Source organism: Diadema setosum, chromosome 12, assembly GCF_964275005.1.
Source record: "Diadema setosum chromosome 12, eeDiaSeto1, whole genome shotgun sequence".
NCBI lineage: Eukaryota > Metazoa > Echinodermata > Echinoidea > Diadematoida > Diadematidae > Diadema > Diadema setosum.
Window position 1 is genome coordinate 2,013,481 of NC_092696.1, and position 19,904 is coordinate 2,033,384.

At 38.3% G+C, this 19,904-nt stretch overlaps 2 protein-coding genes across 2 annotated transcripts; one reads left to right on the plus strand and one right to left on the minus strand.

Moving 5' to 3' along the window:
- Positions 1-1,624: 1,624 nt before the first annotated feature.
- Positions 1,625-2,746, minus strand: LOC140236277 (kappa-type opioid receptor-like). Its single transcript, XM_072316234.1, has one exon. The coding sequence runs from the start codon at positions 2,744-2,746 to the stop codon at positions 1,625-1,627; it is 1,122 nt and encodes a 373-aa protein (XP_072172335.1).
- A 5,419-nt stretch (positions 2,747-8,165) lies between these two features.
- LOC140236278 (uncharacterized) lies at positions 8,166-19,703 on the plus strand. Its single transcript, XM_072316235.1, has 2 exons — positions 8,166-8,246; positions 18,708-19,703. The coding sequence occupies exons 1-2, from the start codon at positions 8,166-8,168 to the stop codon at positions 19,701-19,703; spliced, it is 1,077 nt and encodes a 358-aa protein (XP_072172336.1).
- Positions 19,704-19,904: the final 201 nt, after the last annotated feature.

Below are 19,904 nucleotides of genomic sequence, written 5' to 3' on the forward strand. Positions count from 1 at the left end.
TTACAAGTAGGCCAGCAATCTCTTCCTCCCAACCACATCATCAAGAAAGTTGGCTAAAGCTGGCACACTCACATGCACAATTATATTGACCAGTTCAACAAATCATCGCCGTTGAACGTGCCTCATAGTGCTTCTATATCGATAAATATAGCAATAAAGATGGACTCCTGTATAATAAGAGATGCTAGCTAATCATGTCCCTATTATAGCCCTTCCATAAACTCATTACAATGATCAAGCAAAACTTCCTGTCCAATATCACGTACCAAATACAACTAGACAATATTCGTGCATGCATTTACTTTTACCTCCCACGAAACGTGTAAATACGATTGTTACATAAGATATAGGAGCCCTAAGTGCATAATTATGTCAATTACATCTACATTACAAAATATGAGAGTGAGATTCATGGATATACCATTGATAAGGTGAAAAGGAAAAGACAACAAGCATTACAAAAGTTTGAAATTGTTAGAGATAGGGTTGTAATTGTATTATCCCGCTATTTCGGAAATTTCCTGAATGGACTCGATAATTGTATATAGGGTGCATTCCCCACAATCTCCTGTACAAGAGATCTGGAATCACAAAATCGATTACACGAGCTAGGAATATAAACCTTACTGGCCCTTGATAAACACCCCGACAAATCCCGAAGTCGCTGTCATGCAAATAAGAAAATATGAAAGAAGAGAGAGAGAGAGAGAGAGAGAGAGAAGATAAGGAAGGAAGAGAGATAGAGAGAGTCAAAAAGAGCCGATAGCATGGTTTTAAAATACAATTAACAATGTTGTTTAATCACGACTTTATTCAAGTTCAAGAAAGTGTGAAAATAACAAGTATACAAAAGAACCAGGTCCACCGTTTCATTCAAAACGAATGGCAGGTTTAGACACGTACATGAGGATACAAAACTAGATAGCTGAGGCAAAAAGCAATGAGTTGGGTATCTGTGGAAGGTGTTGTGTTTGACAAAGGTGCCAGTGAAGGTGGAGGAAATAAGTTATCATTGTTTGTGAGAAGATCACATCCAAGAAGTGCAAAAAGTAGAATTTTTAGTAAGCCATGTCTCAGATAAAGCCCGATAACAGAAAATGAAACTTGGGCAAACTTATCTAATGAAAGTTGTATACATTCTCAAAATTACTCTTCAGGCTTCACATATTCAAAAGCATCAACGCAAAAATTTTACTCAAGATCTCCAAAAATCGAAAGTGATTAATTGTTAAATAATCAGAACTTTGACAAAATAGATTATCCCCATTTATACATTGTATTCAAATTATTAAAAAACAAGTTAATCTCTACCGCACGATTATCATAACTTAATGGGTGACTACTGATTTGCTGATCCTTACAGGTAATTCTACAAAGATAATTGAAATCATCATTATTGACACATTGAAAAATAAAGCTATCAATCTGTGTCATAGTCAGGACTAAGTATGAAATATGATGCACCGGATCCTATAAGAAATTTAACATACATTTGCACATGCAGAGCGAAGATAAAGACGGATTACCAATTTAAACATAATCATATACGTTAATGACAAGCGACAACAAGCTGCAAAAATCAAAGAAACAAAATCACAAATAAATCTCTGGAGACACATGCATTTCATTTATTGTTAGTCTCAATGATGACATTTTTGCTCTGTGTCTCGCATCCCGTTGCCACACTATTAGAATGAGACGTCTGTATGCCACCATTGTTACGAGCGAGGAATCGTGCCAGCAGTCGGGAGGGCTCCGGGATATCAGGCCAACGTCCCCGAAGCATACAGGCGATGACCACCCTGAAGTGAGGATGCTTCCAGCCGTAGATGATTGGATTCAGGCAACTGTCGAGCACCAGGGGTAAACAGACGTAAGGTGTCACTCTGAGTGCTCGGTGCAGAGCGGATCCCTCCAGGAACGGGATGGCTAGGAAGACGCCCCAGAAGGGGGTTACGCACAGGAGGAAGCAGCATACGACACACAAGAGGTTCTTGGTGATCACGTGTTCGGTATGACTGCGATATCTTCTCTCAGTGGTCAGTGAACTCGACCTGGACTTGGCGGCACTCTGTTTTACCCGCCTTAAGATGAGCCAGTGGCAGACGAACAACACACCGAGAGCGATCGCTGACGAGGAATTAACGAGATGAACGAAAGTATTTACATTCTTGTGAGAGAAATCACACATGCAGAGTCGCGTACGCGCGTCATATCCAAGACGACCATGGCCAGCCAGCTGTGGGACGATGAAAACTAAGGTGGGATACAACCAAGAAAAAATTACCATGGCAACCAAGTGTCTTGCCGAAAAGATGCGGTCAAATGTCTGCAGTGGTTTGATAATGAGCACGCAGCGATTGAAAGCAATCAGCATGATGGTGATGACACTACTCCCGATAGCAGTAATATCAAGTGCAGCTGTTAGTTGGCAAATCACATCATGAAGTGGCAAGTTAATTCTTCTTAGCAACACGCTGACCTGAATCGGCTGAAGGGTGGATACCAGTAGATCACTGACGCTGAGGTTGATGATGAGGAAAGAGGTTCTCGTCTGGAGTTTCCTCGACAGTGCGATAGCGAGTAACAGCACGGTGTTCCCAGTAACTCCCAGAACGAACAAAACACAATACGCTCCAGCCAAACATATATCCCTAGGAGCAAGACTGGAATGATTGGATTTCACCGAGTTTACATGGCTGACGAAAATCTCACTGCTTCCTTGGTAGTCAAATGCCTCCGCCATCTTGTCTCAAGCAGCTAGGAAACAGACCTGTATAAAGCAATCACACATGAACATTGTAATATAATTCAATGTGTTTATAGGATCTGATATTTGAGGTGTGTTATTGATTCCTATTTTTTATTAGCACAACAGACAACTCGCTAAAAGAAAAGAAATATTAAAACTCTAGAATAGTTTGGTGAAAAAGATACTACACATAAAAAAAAAACATTGATTATCATTGATCAAAAAGATTGATTTTTAGTGAACATAACTTCACTCACATGGTGAAAATATAGGCTTGTCTTACTGTTTCGTCGCTGCATAGGAAAATCAATGTGAAGCACGCCAATTATTCATGTTATTCATGATTTCTTATGAGATACCTAATGAGTCCTTCATCTGCTTATTTGAACTTATTGTTTTCATATTAAGGGTTTGAAAGCAAAACGAATACATTCTTGCCCATTCTAGATAATTCTGATCGAATCTGTTAAAAGGAAACAAGGTAAAGAAAAAAAAAACAGGATATGTTTAATCATAATTTCTATAATAATTATCAGCAGTTATGTAACAAGTAAGATATCACCGGAAAGATTATGTTTTGCTCTATCTGATAATGATTGAATTTCTTTGTTTAAGAATGTCTCTTAACCCATAAATCTTGTCATATTATAACACTATCTGAACTATGGTGCGGGGAAGAAAATAAATGATTTGCGAATCTAGATAATTAATCTTAGTTACTGATTGACCTGTATCACGCCAAATAAAGAAAAAAAAATATATATATATGTATATACATGTATATGAAATGCAATTAAAATTACGTCGATGAAAAATATGCCCGACTTTGAAGGCGGCTTCAGAGTGAGCTTTGCATTCATGGTCTCATACATCAGATAAACTTACCACTTGATGTTCTCAGCTCGAGTGATCAAGAAAATAAAAAGAAAACTTCAAGGCACACATTACAAGCAGGAGATGATACCTTGCTCTGAAAGCAAATAGCGGTTTCATTCCTCGGCACTAATTCACATATTGTTAAGCTAACACAGTCATATAAATGACTGTTACTCTCTCTCGAACACAGCGAATATGATTCATTAAGGAAGTTCCCGAACCATATATCTAACGGACAACATTATTACGTCCAGGAACATTTGTTGATATTGATCTATACCCTATACTTTGTTTCGTTTGTGATGCTCATAAGGCAAGAACATGGGGGGGGGGATGGAAATGCTTTCCGCTTAACTTTAATGATGTATTTATTATCTTTCCAAGCAACTGCCAAGGGCCAAAACCGCTGCAGCCAGGAAACTCTACCAGGGACGTTGTTGTTTTATCCAGAGAGCTATAATATCGATATCAGAATATCAACACAATTTCACTGAACAATTTTCAGTTTTGCTCAGATGCCATCATGTCTGTGCAAAGTTGGGTCAATGGTCAAATATACATGCACTTCATTCTGTATCTTCGTTACGACGTGTTATCTGTATGGGAGTGCAGTTTTTCTGCAAATGAAAATTGACATGATTATCTTTTTCGAGCACTAGCTCATTTATGCTTCAATGAATTTCTCTCAGATTTTAATATGTTGTAGCTGAGATCTTGGACTATCGTGAATGTACCCTTCGTTTTTTCATTCGATGTCGGGATTACGCTAAAAATCTTGGTTGAATTTAGTGTTATCTGCAATGTATTGAGATGTTTCTTTCTTTCTGCAACTTTCTTTGCAATAACTCAAGAAAAACAGCTTCTATCACCCTTAAATTTTGCACATGCTTAGTTCATGTCACATACATTATTTCATAAAATAACAACTTTTTGATCAGACACCATTTTGGGTATGTAAATTAGGGTCAAAGGTTATAAATGTTTCATTCTGTATCTTAGTGAATACATGTCCTATCTCTTCCATATATGTTTTACATTGATATAGCTGATTCTGGGTGCATGCACTGGTCGGGGAGGAAGGTCTCGAGCCTCGGTGATTAAGTTTGCCTTTTCCTCCCCTGGCAACCAGCAGCATGCACCTGGAATCACCACAATTTTTATATCATGTATTTACGATTTTCTGTTTGTATTTTATATCAGCTTGTATTGTACATTGTATATTGAATTGCCGAATAAATAATAATAATAATAATAATTTTCAGTTTTGATCTGTTTTGTAAGCTTCCGATCAAAGTTTCATAATACATGTGTGCAAATGTTTCTCAACTGTATTCTCAGTAGAGACTATAGGCATGACTCTTATCCTCTGTGCCATCGATGATACACACAACATTTTCAAGTGTGATATGAAAAAAAAACATTTATCAAACAAAACGAGTGGTAGAGTTGTCATCGCACTCAGACCTAAAACAAGATGGCTAATAAAGAAAATTGTGTATTTCTCATTAGGTAGCAATATCAATTAAGACTCAAATTGACAGAGGTGAATTTGTCATCGCCTAGTATAGGGTATGATAATTCCTTTTTTGTCAGAATAGCACTTTCAGCAATGAATTGTGAATAATTTCATTGAATTGTTCACAATGAATTTTCGCAGTATGTTTGCGTATACTCACACAGATATTAGTTACAAAGTTGTACACAGTTCGTTACTGAGATTCTCAAATATATCCGAGTATAGGACTTACCTTCACACTGCATGGTATCCTGACGCTATAATAATAATGTATAATGGCTCTTTAAAATCTATTGTCTCCGTATGCAGTGTATGGGTCAAAGGTGTGTCTACTCTTTTTTCGTATACTCATGGCAAAGATATTCCTTACAAGGAGACATGATTTTATCAACGAACAGTTATATTTGACAGAAACTGAGAGACAACTGTATTAATGATTGTTTATTTAAACGAGGAGGAAACCTATTTCAATATTCCTGACTAATATGGGTGATTTGTTTCAATATGATTAGTGATCCGATGACGAGTCGTCGGAAACGGGGATATCAATATTAATATATCGGCTTAATAATATCGGCTTTGGGTATTTCTCTAATACCGAGTGAATATTCCTTTAAATCATGAAAGTAATTAATTCGGACAACATGTTCACTCTGCATTTCATGTCAAATTCTTCAAAGATGTTTCTGATGATGTTTTATTCAAGTCAAAGAAAGCATGAACAGTCGGTACCCGTTTAAAGGGAATTATCAGATGAAATTTCGGCACTTTCTGCATTTCTTAAATATATATATATACCAATATACCATTTATTTATGAATTAATGTAGAATATAATCAAGTAAGTGTTGAGTTCAAGATCAAGTTGTTTATTTCATCTCCAACAAAAGTTCAAATATAATCAAACGTTTAAAAACACATAATGACTAGAAAATATACATGTAACTACAGCACGCACAAACGCTACTAGTTGACATAAACGTATACACTTCGGAACTATACCTTTGATAGCAAAATTGTCCTCGTATCGCACCTACTGCACACCGCCAAATTGCATGAAAGTATAATACCGAACTACCAGTTTCTTCCCTAGGCATTGCTAACGCTGTACAAGCTACTGGCTTCAAATTATAGAACTGAAAAGCACCCACACAGTTACGTAATACGCCACTGTGCCAATTAACTACGTATAAATAGTTCGCTCTTTTTAACTAGCTGATAGAAAACTTAGCATGAATACAATTAGCATGAGAAAACAGGGAGGTGGGGTCCATCTCCCTTGTAAAAAGTATGACTCTACTGTAATTGGCAGCAATGCCGTTTTATGGTCCAATTGTCCGTTTTTGTTTTTTTTTTTGTTTTGGGGATAATATTATCACCAAACACATGTGCTTTGGTTTTGGTACAAGTTTACTAGTTTAACTCCGACAAGATAAGAAAAAATACAAATCAGCATTCAAACAATCAAAGCATGGGCTGTACAAAATTTCAAACTCTTGCAACCTTGCCTTTTATGAAAAAAAAGCAGATATTCAATAATGAATGAAAACATTGGTTTTCACCTCACAGATGAGAAAACCAAACGCACGTGCAATTGAGATGATAAGGGATAAGTATGTGATGCTACAACCCACAGCTACTGTAACATTTCCCGATTAAAAATGCTCCGCACTGGATTTTTCTAGCTGTCTTTTTCGCGTTTTTCTTCAGAGGGGGTGGGGGATTCCCCGAAGAACATAACTCACTAGTACTCCCCTACTGGTTCCAAAACAATCGCAAATTTACAGTAACAGAACGAATGAAACTTCCATCGACCAGTTGACACCTTCCGGGTCACAAGCCCAATGGAGCTAAACTTTAACGAGTTCGGATCCAACCAATTAAAGAATGGCTGCGGTTTGGTAACTCATCCCTCTCTGTTTTACTGTTAGTTTCTATTACCAGTAAAAACGACCAAAATAACAAAGTTAGTAAGGCTTGTAAGGCCAGTTGTGGTCTCCATGGCCTCACAAAAGCATGAATTTAACAACCACGTACACAACAAACATAAACGTTATAATTGTGGCAACGATAGGTGTAACAAATACGAATGTTTCAATATTCACTAATTGCTATGAGGGAATTCGGTGATATAATATCTTTATAACAGACAAGAATAGATGTAAAAATTACCTTTTGCAAGAGCAACAGACCACGATATGTTGTTAAGAAAATAATTGTTACTTCTACATTGACACTCAGAGCTGGTGAGTCATTGCCTACAACAGCTGCTTAATTGAATAAAGTTGCGACTGTTGTAAAAACCTTAAATAGAACGGGAAGTGAACGATTCAGCTGTAAATCTGCAACGACAATTCTACGACGCGGATACTATGAGGCAAAAAAAAAAAATGTTCTGCACATGCGCAAGACAACTATTTCCATTTTCCAACCCGACTTGAACATTTCTAGCCTCAAGAGCTAAAAGTTTCTAGTGTGAAAACGTTAGCAATAATCACAGGTTTCATTCCCCTCTTGACCTTAATTTCATCTATAAAGCGTATGCCATGATATACATACGTATAAGCTTTCTACAGAGACAAAGCACATTGTAAATGGCATCAACAACGTCAAATGATATCACGTTCACACATCACCACAGTTTTATGGAAAGCTTTTTGAATGTTCAAAATAAACTTATCGAATTCTGTTTGTCATGTTTGTTCATTTGCAATATCACTATAGCTGCATGATCTAACAACTTAGCATAAACAGAACTATCGAGCTGCGGGATCTTTATTATGCTTCGCATCTGATGTGTCCTTTACGGTTCTAAAACAATATTAATAAACATTAACAGAACGTATGAAACTTCCATCGACCAGTTGACCCACTCCATGTCATAAGCCCTATGGATCTAAATTGCAATGGGCTTGGATCCAACCAATTAAAGAATGGTTCCAGGTTTCCATAGCGACCGACTGAAAAGTTACCCGAGGCAAAGTTCAGCCAGAAGCGATCGTACACATGAGGCCCAGACAACATGGCATCGCTTGAAACGCTCTTCCTCAGCTCCAAGACACCGAGACGAAAAATCTTTGTCACTGTGTTCGAGTCTCCACCAGTAACTGTTTGAAAACAGATATGTTTAACGCAAATCAAAGTGAATGTACATTTACTGCTTTTATCTATAAATGCAGACATTCCAGAAATGCATCAAAGCTCATTCATAAACTCTCCATTATCATGGAAACACAATGTTATAGAAATTTCGATGGTGTGGTTTTATTTCTATTTTTGAAAAAGAGAGATTAATGATGTGATCGCAATAATTATGATGTGGCCGCTATACCAGCTCCATATGTACATCAGCCTATCAGAACGAAAGTAATAAGGAACTGTAAATTCAGTAAATTGATATAACATGACAGCTACTCTATGTCTAAAATCCCGTAGTGTTCTTAAAGACTATGAATGCAGAACCATTTTACGTGTTAGGCTGACATGATGAAAAGTTACATGGCTTTATGTCTGATTATCTAATATGAACTTTTCACGATGTATGATTAAGACAACATGAAATGATATTGATATAACAATAATACTAATATCGATATCGCAATAATGAATCTCTGATACAACGCCAACCTTGCTTTACGTTGATAAGACTTTGTTACGTGTGTTTTATTATGAATGACAAATTCTGTTTTGTTTGGTTTGATTTTATTTCTGCCTTTTTTCAAACCACACATAACAAAAGAATACATACATTAGAAAAATACATTACATGACGCATAAGCTTAGCGTACTGTCTGACAAATTAATTCAAAAAAGGCCTACATACATATTATTAAGAACATGACAGTATTCGAAAAGATGTATAGTATAATATCACACACACACAAAAAGGTTCAGAAGGAAATCGTGAAAATGACAGCTGTAAATCATCGAAATGATGATTTATTATTCATTCAGAATATGTCATGTCGTTATGATAAACGAAATTTAGAAAAAAAGGGGATTTAAATGAATTAATTTTAGAATTGTGCATTTCTAGACATTGTACTAACAGAAAAGCAGGAGACCGCGATCATAAGCAGCAGTTTTACATGGATCGAGGCCTCGGGGTAAAATTCGAAACTCGACTTTTATACATAACTGTATAACGGACGTGACTACAAAATAGAATAAAAAATCAATTCCAAAATATCGAAGTAATTTGTGAGGTAAGAAAGAACAGAGGCGAAAACTAACAAAAAGAATCATCATTTTATTTGTTTCAAATAGACTTTTTTTTTTTTACTAGACCTATAATACTGTGCTGAGGTGAGTGCTGTGCTGTGCTGTGCATGGCGTAAAATATAATTTCATGAATTTAACGTTTGGCAATATGATATATAATTGGGTTTGTTTTTAGTGTATTTTTCAACAGTGTCATGCACATATCTATTACATAGTTTCATCTACAGTATTAGTTTCAATGTGATCATGAGTATGATTTTAAAAAGGCAGATGCAGCAAATCATTAGACTCCTAATACGGTGTGTACCTATATATATGTATAAGCTGTTTATGAGCTTACATACCCCCTCCAAAAAAAAATCTTTAAGATATCACTCATACATTATTATATTTCAATAAGATATACTTTTTTCATAAGTGCCTAAAAATAATTTAATTTAGTGGTTGCCTTTATTTGCTCAGGGAGATTATTCCAACATCTGGTCCATGGTGTCCACTTCACTTATGAGCTATCAGTAAAGGTATAAAGAGAAGAGAATTGACCAATTTTGCGAAGCACATCATTGTGACTTGTTTTTCTCACTCAACTGCCTTAACCTCAATTTTCTCGAAGAATAATATCTAGCTAACCCTTGATATGTTATCCACGACTGTGCGATAGTAGAGACTCACTTGAAAAATTAGATATTGGTGAATGATATCGTTTACTAAAGAGTAGTTGGAATGTCTATCGATCTCTGTATTTGCGTGGATTCTTGTTTATGATCTATTCAATTTATTTTCGATTTGGTTTTGGATGGCTGCAATAAAAGCATTTAATATCAGCAAGCACAATGTTACTTTTTTCCCGATTTGTTTTCCCGAATTTTGATACTCTTTACCAATTAAAAAAAAGATGTAGGCATAAGATAGGAGGCATACCGAGTTCATATGGGAAACTCGTCTGAGATGGATCCGAACTAAAGGCGATTCGAGCGGAATTTTCTGCGCTGATCTCAAAATCCAGTGACGTCACATCTGTGCTAAGGTTCAGTCCATGAAAGTTGTAGTGCATTTGATCACCGCTGTCTGGTGTGTGGATTACGTTGCATACTTCAAAGCAACAAACAAATCGAAACGAAACACGTTTACTGAGTCATATGATAGGGTAGTACAGATTGGCAATCACCCTAAAATCATGTAAAGATGCATGTGAACCTATAGAGATCAGGAGAACTGTTCTTTTAGTTAGGACAAAAATAAGTTCACGTAAATCTTCTTGCTTATCTACCTCTTCCGTGGAGATAAGTGAATGCCTCTGACAATGCTGTTAAAAAGAAATAAGATCAGCATTCTTTTGTTGTACGTAATCCCGTGGTTAAAGAAAAAAAAAAGAAAGAAAGAAAGAAAGACATGCAAGAAAACTTTTACCGGAATATGAAACGCAAGAGTAGAACAAGGTTTGAATTGTAGTTTCAGTCGCTCTTCACTTTGCCTTGATATTCGCAAACCAGCTGCTAAAGTTGCTGGAATATATCACTTTTCTTTTTTCTTTTTTTTTTCTTTTATGTGTCCTTTATATTTACCTAAGCCAAAGACAGATTACAAAAAACGTTCATACTCATACTCCCCTTGTAAAATGTTCAATTCACTACCAATTTCCGTTCAATCATCCCCTCCATTACACATTTTCAAGAAACGCCTCCGGCTTCATCAGTCTATCTTTTGATTTAGTTATTATTTCGTATGACCATCACTTGTATCATGTTGTATTATGTTTTCATATATATTTTCGTTTTATTTTCCATTTGCATATATGTTACTCGATATTATGTGTAATCCGTATTTGATTTTGTAACCTTTGTATGTGATGCAGGGCTCCCTTGCAAAGCAGACCATTGTGGCTCTGAGCGGGACAACCCTGCTTTTAAAGAAATCATTAATGATTGAATAGATAAATGAATAAATAAATAGATAAATAAAATTTCCACACCACTCCATCAAATGCCAACATTCCATCATGTGTATACATTGTACACGAGTCTAACTAGCTGTGAGATACACCAGAATGGTGTTACTGTCAAGCTAATAAAGAAATATTTTTGATGAACAGAATTAGTGTTATGTTCCACATCAATTCAGTAATCAGTAACACATCTTTAAAAAGCATGAAAATGAGGGTCAAGAAGAGCGAGATAGATAGAGAGAGAGAGAGAGAGAGAGAGGGAGAGAGGGAGAGAGATTGAGATTAAAAGAGATGATAGCTGGAGAAGGGAGAGAGTAGAGAGTAACAGCGAGGAAGCTTAAAAATTGTTGTTTGCCACCCGACCCCCCCCCCCGTGTTGCAATTTCTTTTCCGTTTTCTCTAATATTTATTGTTACCTCCGCCAAGGGGGGAGATTATTTTTTCGTTACCGTTGGTTTGTTACCTCCGCCAAGGGAGGAGGTTATGTTTTCGTTACCAGTCAGTCCGCAGCGCCCGATAATTCACTCTTACTTATTCAACTTGTATGCAAGCCCGCTCTAGGCTTGCATACGTAGGCCTAACGAGCTGCGTAAGGTGATTTTGTCCTTGGGCTTTCGGCAACAAAAATACACCCTATGTTCACAAATGTGGCATCAAATCCAAGGAAAATATGTAAACTATCGTCACATGTTACTCAAATTATTGTAAATGAAAAATATCATAGCGTAATTTGAGCTTGAAAAATTATGAAAAAAGTTATTCGTGCAGTACACGTTCAAGACGTCAAAAAATATCAAATTCACCTTGCGTCTCGATGAAAATGCTTTATTTAGTAGTCCATCTCCTAATCTTTGTATCCATGTAAATATCTTGACAATTTGTTGCTTAATCCGGTCAGGAACCAGTAAAATATACATCGATGTCAGTGCTGATCAGCTTGAAACCGTGTAATCTCAAGAGTAAGCTCTCTCATTGGACAGCGCTTGCATTCAGCGCTTGCATTACGTCATTACGCTGCTACATAACGGTTTCATGCCACTTGCGATTTCTTGGCACGCGTGTAGTTCAAGCGCTGAATGCAAGCACTGTCCAATGAGAGAGCGCTTTCGCGCCACTGTACACTTTGTGTGGAGCATACTTCCGGCTAAAGAGTGAATTTTACAGACATTTCAAAACGGAAAAACTAGTATAAATCATGCTTGCGTCTCCTTGACTCAAATATAAGTTAATGATGAGCATCTAAGTTTCCTCTCTACGAAAAAGCCAAAATCAGAAACAACAGTTTCTTAATCCGGTCAGGAACCAAAAAAAAAAAAAAAAAGAAATTTAGACGACAAAATCTTCCGTGAAAAGCAGGTAAAATTTTCGCAAATTCAACTGATTATATAGTCATGATAAGATCCGATGTTATACGCAAATTTAGTACCAAAATAAAGATCAAAATCTGGAGAACAATTTACCGTGACTTGTAGCCATGACAAATGTATGTACTGTACAAGTCGCTACACTGTGAAAACCATAGCCCTATCAAAGTCTCGCAAAATCTCGCACGACGAGACACCTTTCGAACGCAAAGATCGTCAACGAGAGTGCTGAATAAATCTTGCCGGATCCGGCTCATTAGCATACGTGCTGCGGACTGACTGTTACCGTTGGTTTGTTTGTTCGTTCGTACGTTCGTTCGTTCGTTCGTTCGTTCGTTTGTCTGTGCGCAAAATAACTCAAAGAGTATTGAACGGATTGGGATGAAACTTGCAGGAAAGGTTGAGAATGGCACAAGTACCAAACGATTAACTTTTGGTAATGATCCAAGAATTTTTAGGGAATTTATGAAGGATTTTTGATATTTTGGCAGGTAGGGTCAATGAACTTGGGAGTTCAGGCTGGGCGTATTTGAGGTTTGCATGCGCGCACTAAAGTGCGTGCCCTTGTTTCTGCTAGGGCGAGGCGCCCCGCCCATCTGAGGGTTTATGACGTAACAAAGGCTTCTTTATTGGGGATCTCGGGCAATTTTTCAGTGGGTGGAAATCACTGATCTCCATATTATATGGAAGAGCAAGATATCGATGGAAAGTAACTGCTTGGCGGAGGTCTGCGCTCTCGGAGTGCTTTTCTAGTTTGTTAGTTAGTTGGTTGTTTGGTTGGTTCGTTCGTTTGTGTGCAAAATAACTCAAAAAGTAGTCAACGGATTGGTATGAAACTTGCAGGAAAGGCTTAGAATGACACAAGTAATAAACGGTCAACTTTTGGTAGTGATCCAAAAATTTTTGGGGAATTTATAACGGATTCGTGATATTTTTGCAGGTAGGGTCAATGACAATGACAATGGTTGACAATGACAATCAGAGGCGGATTCAGGGAGGACCGCAACCGGCGCACGCCCCCCCCCCCCTTTATTTTTTGTTGAAACAAAAGAAATAAAAAGAAAAAAATGGGGGAGGGGTGCGTGCGCCGCCCCTTTAATTTTGTAGACGCGCCCCCTCTTTACGGAATTCCTGGATCCGCCCCAGACAATGACAATGTTTTCTTTTTATTTTCTTATGTCACCCAACGTCAGGGTATTGAAGAAAATTCAAACAAACATCGTAACAGATAAAATCAGTTAATTAGTGCTGGTCTTCGTATCGGAAGGGTGTGTTTTCATGAGCTCCCGGAAAAGTGCACTTTTTTCCAGTCAAAATAGCAGATGCACAGGACGTTATCATACCAGTCAAATAGCAGATTCACAGGACGTTATCATACCATTCTGACGGCAAAAGGACGGTGGTGAGAACTACGTTATTGATTTTTCTTAACTATAGGACATTTTTTAGATTTTGGCCATTTTATTCAAATATTTTGGTCAATTTCTTCACTTGACTTTGGCCGCGTTTATAAGATTTTGCGTGCCTAAGAATCACTGTTCTGAATCACTGTTTTGAAACACCGTTTAAAACCACAGTTTCGTCAGGAGAGCGTTTACAAGATTTTTTTCTCCAAGCGTGTTGGGGCTCTCGCTCAGACTGTGCCATTGCGCAACTCACTCTGCGCAGTTTTTCCTCGGCAAAAGGTCAAACAGGGTGCGCGCAAGGCATTGTGACGTCGCATAAACAGTGTTTGAGATCGCGGTTGCGTTTATAAGATTTTTGAAACAAACACTGTTTCAAATCACGGTTAGCGTTTATAAGATTTTTTTCTTGCTAGAAACACTGTTTGGCCATAAACAGTGTTTCAAAACACTAGCCGAGTTCACACGTACAAAATAGCGGGATGGCGATCGCGATGCACATCCCGAGTTTTTTTGCGAGCGTCCACACGTACCGAATTACGCCGATAGAGATAACAGCAATGCCTGCAAACTGGGTCACACAGCGCCCTTCTCTATCACTGCCTGCGCGCATTTACCTTTGTCCATTGTCTTTTACGCGTCAGTGGTGTGGTTCGCGCGCTGTTGTTGTTGTGCTCCAAAGAGGTGAAGGACCTCTTCGCAGAGGCCTCGCTGTTGTGATGTGCGCATTGCATGATGGGATATAAAAACTCGAGATTCTAATCCCGACCGTTCACACGTACCAGCGCGGGGCCAATTATCCTGCTAATTGGCGAACCAGCGCAAGATTTCTTGGGATTAGCATCGCGATGCTTATCCCGCTAATTTTCGGGGTTTTTCTGTCCACACGTGCAAAAAACTCGGGATGACGATCGCGATGCAAATTTCGAGATTTGTATCAGGCTAATTGATGTACGTGTGAACCCAGCTACTGTTTCTGGCCAAAAGAAAAATCTTATAAACGCACCCTCTGAGCGTTAGCGCGGTATATAAACACTTTGCGCATATTTCACCTTGGATACTACGCATGACTGTGAGCACAAGTATGCGCAAATTTTGTGTGCGCAAGTGATTTGGGTCAGCTCTACGCGGTATTGCTAAGCCTTTCTGAACTGGACTATTATGACGTCACAATGGTCATTGTTGATATAAAATCCCTCCGCGTAAAGGAACTAAAAGCGGAACTCCAGAAACGCGGTGAAAGACATCTTAGTGAAAAGGCTGCAAAGTTCAATAGACAATGAAGTAAACGTAGATTTCCGTCAAACAAATGTCAGTAATGGCAGTCAAACTGACAAGGAGACAAGTACAGACAACGGTGATCTTTAAGAGCTTTTTAGCCAAGTACTATTTGCCGTTAGCGAACTATCTGCCGTTAGCGAACTCAACAAACTCGAAGCTATCGCAAGACTTAATAATGAGGAGCTGGTAGAGGAGAAATTAAATCTCCACGAAATAGTGGGAACTGTTTCCAAAGTGCGTCTCCCTGGGCATGATGAGGGACACAAAACGGACAAAACTACCTACACCATCCCGACACAGAATCCATTCGATGTCCTCGCGGATGAGCACGACGATATATCTGGGCCTTCTCCTGTGATATCAACAAGCGACCAAATTGAAAGCTGTTTGGATAACCTGTTTCTGCCGAGAAAAGGAGTTGATAAACGCAGCCACAGACACTTGACAAGAGCATGTGGAGGTTCTAGATGAAGTCTTGCATAGACTGCACGATGCCAATCTGGCAGCTAGGCCATCCAAATGCACCGTAGGTTCGCGTACCACAGAATTCCTAGGACACAAACTAGGAGAAGGTGTGAATATTTTCACTCATTTTGGAGTGACCTCAAGGATCACTCGAAGATCTTGGAGTGATCCCTGAATTTTGGACAAAACATATGACACACCGTCGGCTGATTTATTCAAAAGTCTTAAATGGATGACACTAGACAAACGTTTTGATTTCAGCCGCGTTATGATGATATATAAATGCGTCCATAATTTAGCACCTTCATACCTTCAGGTGCACTTAGTTCAGCCTAGTGATGTACATGAACATCATACAAGGCTAATAGACAGTGGAAATCTACGTGTGCCAAGATTTTGCTCTGATTGTCACAAGTGCAGCCCAATCGTATCCTCTGTACTTGAATGGAACAGGCTAGATCATTCAATTAGATCAGCTTCTTCCATATATTCATTTAAGAGATTGTTTAAACAAAGTTGCTATTTGTAAGTAACACACGAAATTCATTCTGGGCTTTATCATTCCTGTATAATAGCGTTTTAATTGTTATTTCGGCATTCTGGTGAACTCTTGCTGTGGCATGTCCTTTTTTAATGTTACTTTGCAATGTACAGTATGCTGGTAGGCGCTATGTATCTACACTGTATATGTCATCTTCACACGTTTTGCTATTTAATGTAGATATGTTCATCAATATTATTCAGGGCTCCATGGAAGACCACTATTTATTGGTGAATGGACTACCCTGACAAAAGATTAGAAATAAATAAATAAATGAATAAATGAATAAATAAATAAATGTGTGCATTAATATTTGCTATTTTCTTTCAATCTGTCTTCCTTTCTCTCTCTTTCTCTCTCCCTCTTTCTCTCTGTTTCATATCAATCATGACTTCTCTAGAATATAAATATAAGATATCCGCGCATTATGTCTGGATACATAATTATTTATGTTTAACAAAATCGCGTTTATCCTTCCCGACAAACAACACACGAAACGCCCCATGTCATTAACAAAATTAAATTTCGGTTAGTCAGCAAAAGACAAATCTTTAATCATCACTTGGTGTTCACCAGTTCGTCATTTTATAACCAGAACAAAAGAACAAGACGCATTCAATTCAATTCAATTCAAATTTATTTCCATTTTTCCAATAAAAATAACATAGTATATATCTCACTTTAAATTCTTCAGTGATAAAAATCATGTAAAGAAACCAATGTGGATTCAACATAGTAAATAATAATTGTACACTTACAGTAAAGATACTTTATAATAGGACTGAAGTAAAATGAAATAAAGTGAAATATCAATATGCACTTTGCGAAAAATGGAGGGACCCACTGAAAAGAAAATGCTGGTAAAGCGTGGGCCCCTCATGAAAGAAAGAAAAAAAAAGACAGCAAAAAAAAAAAAGTTTAAAAGAATTGGGGAAAGGGAATCGGAAACCCATATAGAGTCAGACGAAAAGGGAAAAGATGCATATTATAGAAAGCAACACAAACATGATTATAAACAGACATGAAACGAGTTAAGGGGAAAAGACTGACGTTACAACACGACAGGATATGACAGGAAGCAAGAGTAGCACAACAGCAGAGATAACAATACATGGAGGTTCGACGATGAAAAAAAAAATAATAAAGCAAGACAAAATGGTCAAACAAACATACAAACGTCCAATTCTCCCGTATATTTAAAGCGTACAGAGTGGACATCTCGAAGACTAACCCATTAACTGTTGGACTAGCTTGTAAAGAAACTTTCATCACGAACAGTAGCCAATACTAACAGAGGCCGTCTCATGAAAACTGCCCCGTGTACAAAATGAATGGCAAAAAAAGTGTGTCAGAAAGAGTGTGTTAGATGAAGTGGGTCAGGAAATGGCGTAACCCACTGTAATTAGCCAGTAGGCTACAGGCGACAATGTAAGCGGCAATGCAGATTTTGCAAGAGGGTATCAAAATAAACTTGTAAACTATTCCGATTCATAGCAGTTGCTATTGTAACATTGCAAAAGAACAAACTGCAATCTCCTTTTAAATAAGTAAAAAGAAAGAGCGGTTTTTATGTCCCGATTCAGAGAATTCCAGTAATTTCAACCAGTGCAAATAAAGCTAGAATTCGTTGTAGTCGGGATCAGATGAATCATTTGTTAATGACTGTAACTTATGGTGCTTCTTTGCAATGTGGATACATGAATCAAGTTTTTATGTGTACCTTTTGGAATAAATCCTAGAAATCTCACATGGGTGCTTTTTGAATTATGGGCTTTAATATCTTCCCAAAATTAGGGAAAGCATAAAATCGTGGTTTGTAAATCGAGCATTTCGCTTTATAAAACTTACTGATGGAAATGTTAGCTTGCAGCTAGTCAAAAATTACTTGGATTTATGATATCTGCCGATAAACAGCAAACGACTTACTTACTGCCCCGCTTTATAGACTTATGAAGCGAAGTGAAGTGAAGTGAAGTGAAGTGATAAGAAGTGACAAAAGGTGATAAAAAGTGAATAAATGTATCTGATTGTATTACTCTGATTTCACACAACATACACTTTATAACTTGCTGAAAAGGTCCAACTGATTGGAAATTCAACTGGATGAGCGTTCGTTTTATCACAATCAATGGAAATTACCTTTACTTGATAAGACTTTCGCCTGCTGGCTCTGCAGGCTTCTACAGATCGAGCGTTGTGAGAAGGACTTCCCACAAGCCGACGTAGCTGGCGCACGCCGATCTACATGGAATACTTGGAAGAAGAAGCCATTGCCTCCGCTCATGATGACATCAAACCCAGAGTTTAGAAGCATTATGTGGATGACATCCTTGCCATCGTAAAGGCGGACACAGTCGACAGACTCAAGGCGCACCTAGACCAAGTCGATGACACAGGCAGTATCAAATTCACCCATGAGTTGGAGGTTGATAATTCCATCCCTTTCCTGGACACCAAGATCACAAAAAGACCGGATGGCACAACCAAGATGGTCGTCTACAGGAAAAAGACACACACGGGACAATACCCGAATTTCCAATCCCACCATCCATTCCATCAAAAACTAGGGGTCATCCGTACACTCATGGACAGAGCACACAGCATCGTCACGGAGGAAGCAGACCTGAAGGCAGAGGAAGATTACATCCAGTCCTCTCTCAGGAAATGTGGATACCCTGGCTGGTCTTTCAAGAAAGCCAAAAAGAAAAGGGGGGATAATCAAACCAAGAAGAACTCACTGACCAAACCAACCAATCAGAGGAGGAAATTGGTAACCATCCCATGTGTAAAGGGTACCTCGGAAGCATTGCAAAGGATTTACCAGAAATACCACATCTCCACAGCATTCAGGCCACACAAGAAACTCAGGAACATCTTAGTCCACCCAAAAGACAAACGATCCATCGATGACCAAGCGGGGGTAGTTTACCAGATTCCGTGTGGTAACTGTGAAAGAAGCTACATTGGAGAAACAGCTAGAAAATTTGGCACCAGAAAAAATGAACACAAACTAGAGGTAGACACAGTTAGTGCGTCCTACTACACAAGAGGAAAAAAGAAGGAACCCACCTCCCACATGCACAAGTCAGCCATCAACGGCCATGTGGCCAGTGAAAACCACCACATCAACTGGAAGAAGTGTTCCATCCTAGCCAGAGACTCTGGAAAAACCTCACGCTGGATAAGGGAAGCAATTCACATTCGGAAACAACAAGGGAGAACCTTCAACCGAGATCTCGGACAATATTCACTTTCCTCAATATACGATCCCATTCTCTCAGATCGGCGTGCGCCAGCTACGTCGGCTTGTGGGAAGTCCTTCTCACAACGCTCGATCTGAAGAAGCCTGCAGAGCCAGCAGGCGAAAGTCTTATCAAGTAAAGGTAATTTCCATTGATTGTGATAAAACGAACGCTCATCCACTTTATAACTTGTTTACTTCTACTCTTCAAACAGAGGAATACGACGCAAGGGCGGATCCAGGAATTCCATAAAGGGGACGCGCCGTAACAGAAATAAAAAGGAGGAGCCCCCCTTTTTC

Coding starts and splice junctions, on each gene's coding strand:
- LOC140236277 (XM_072316234.1), bottom strand. CDS start 2,746: ATGGCGGAGGCATTTGACTACCAAGGAAGCAGTGAGATTTTCGTCAGC.
- LOC140236278 (XM_072316235.1), top strand. CDS start 8,166: ATGGCATCGCTTGAAACGCTCTTCCTCAGCTCCAAGACACCGAGACGA. Junction 8,247..18,707: donor CTGTGTTCGAGTCTCCACCA/GTAACTGTTTGA, acceptor GCCATCGTAAAG/GCGGACACAGTCGACAGACT.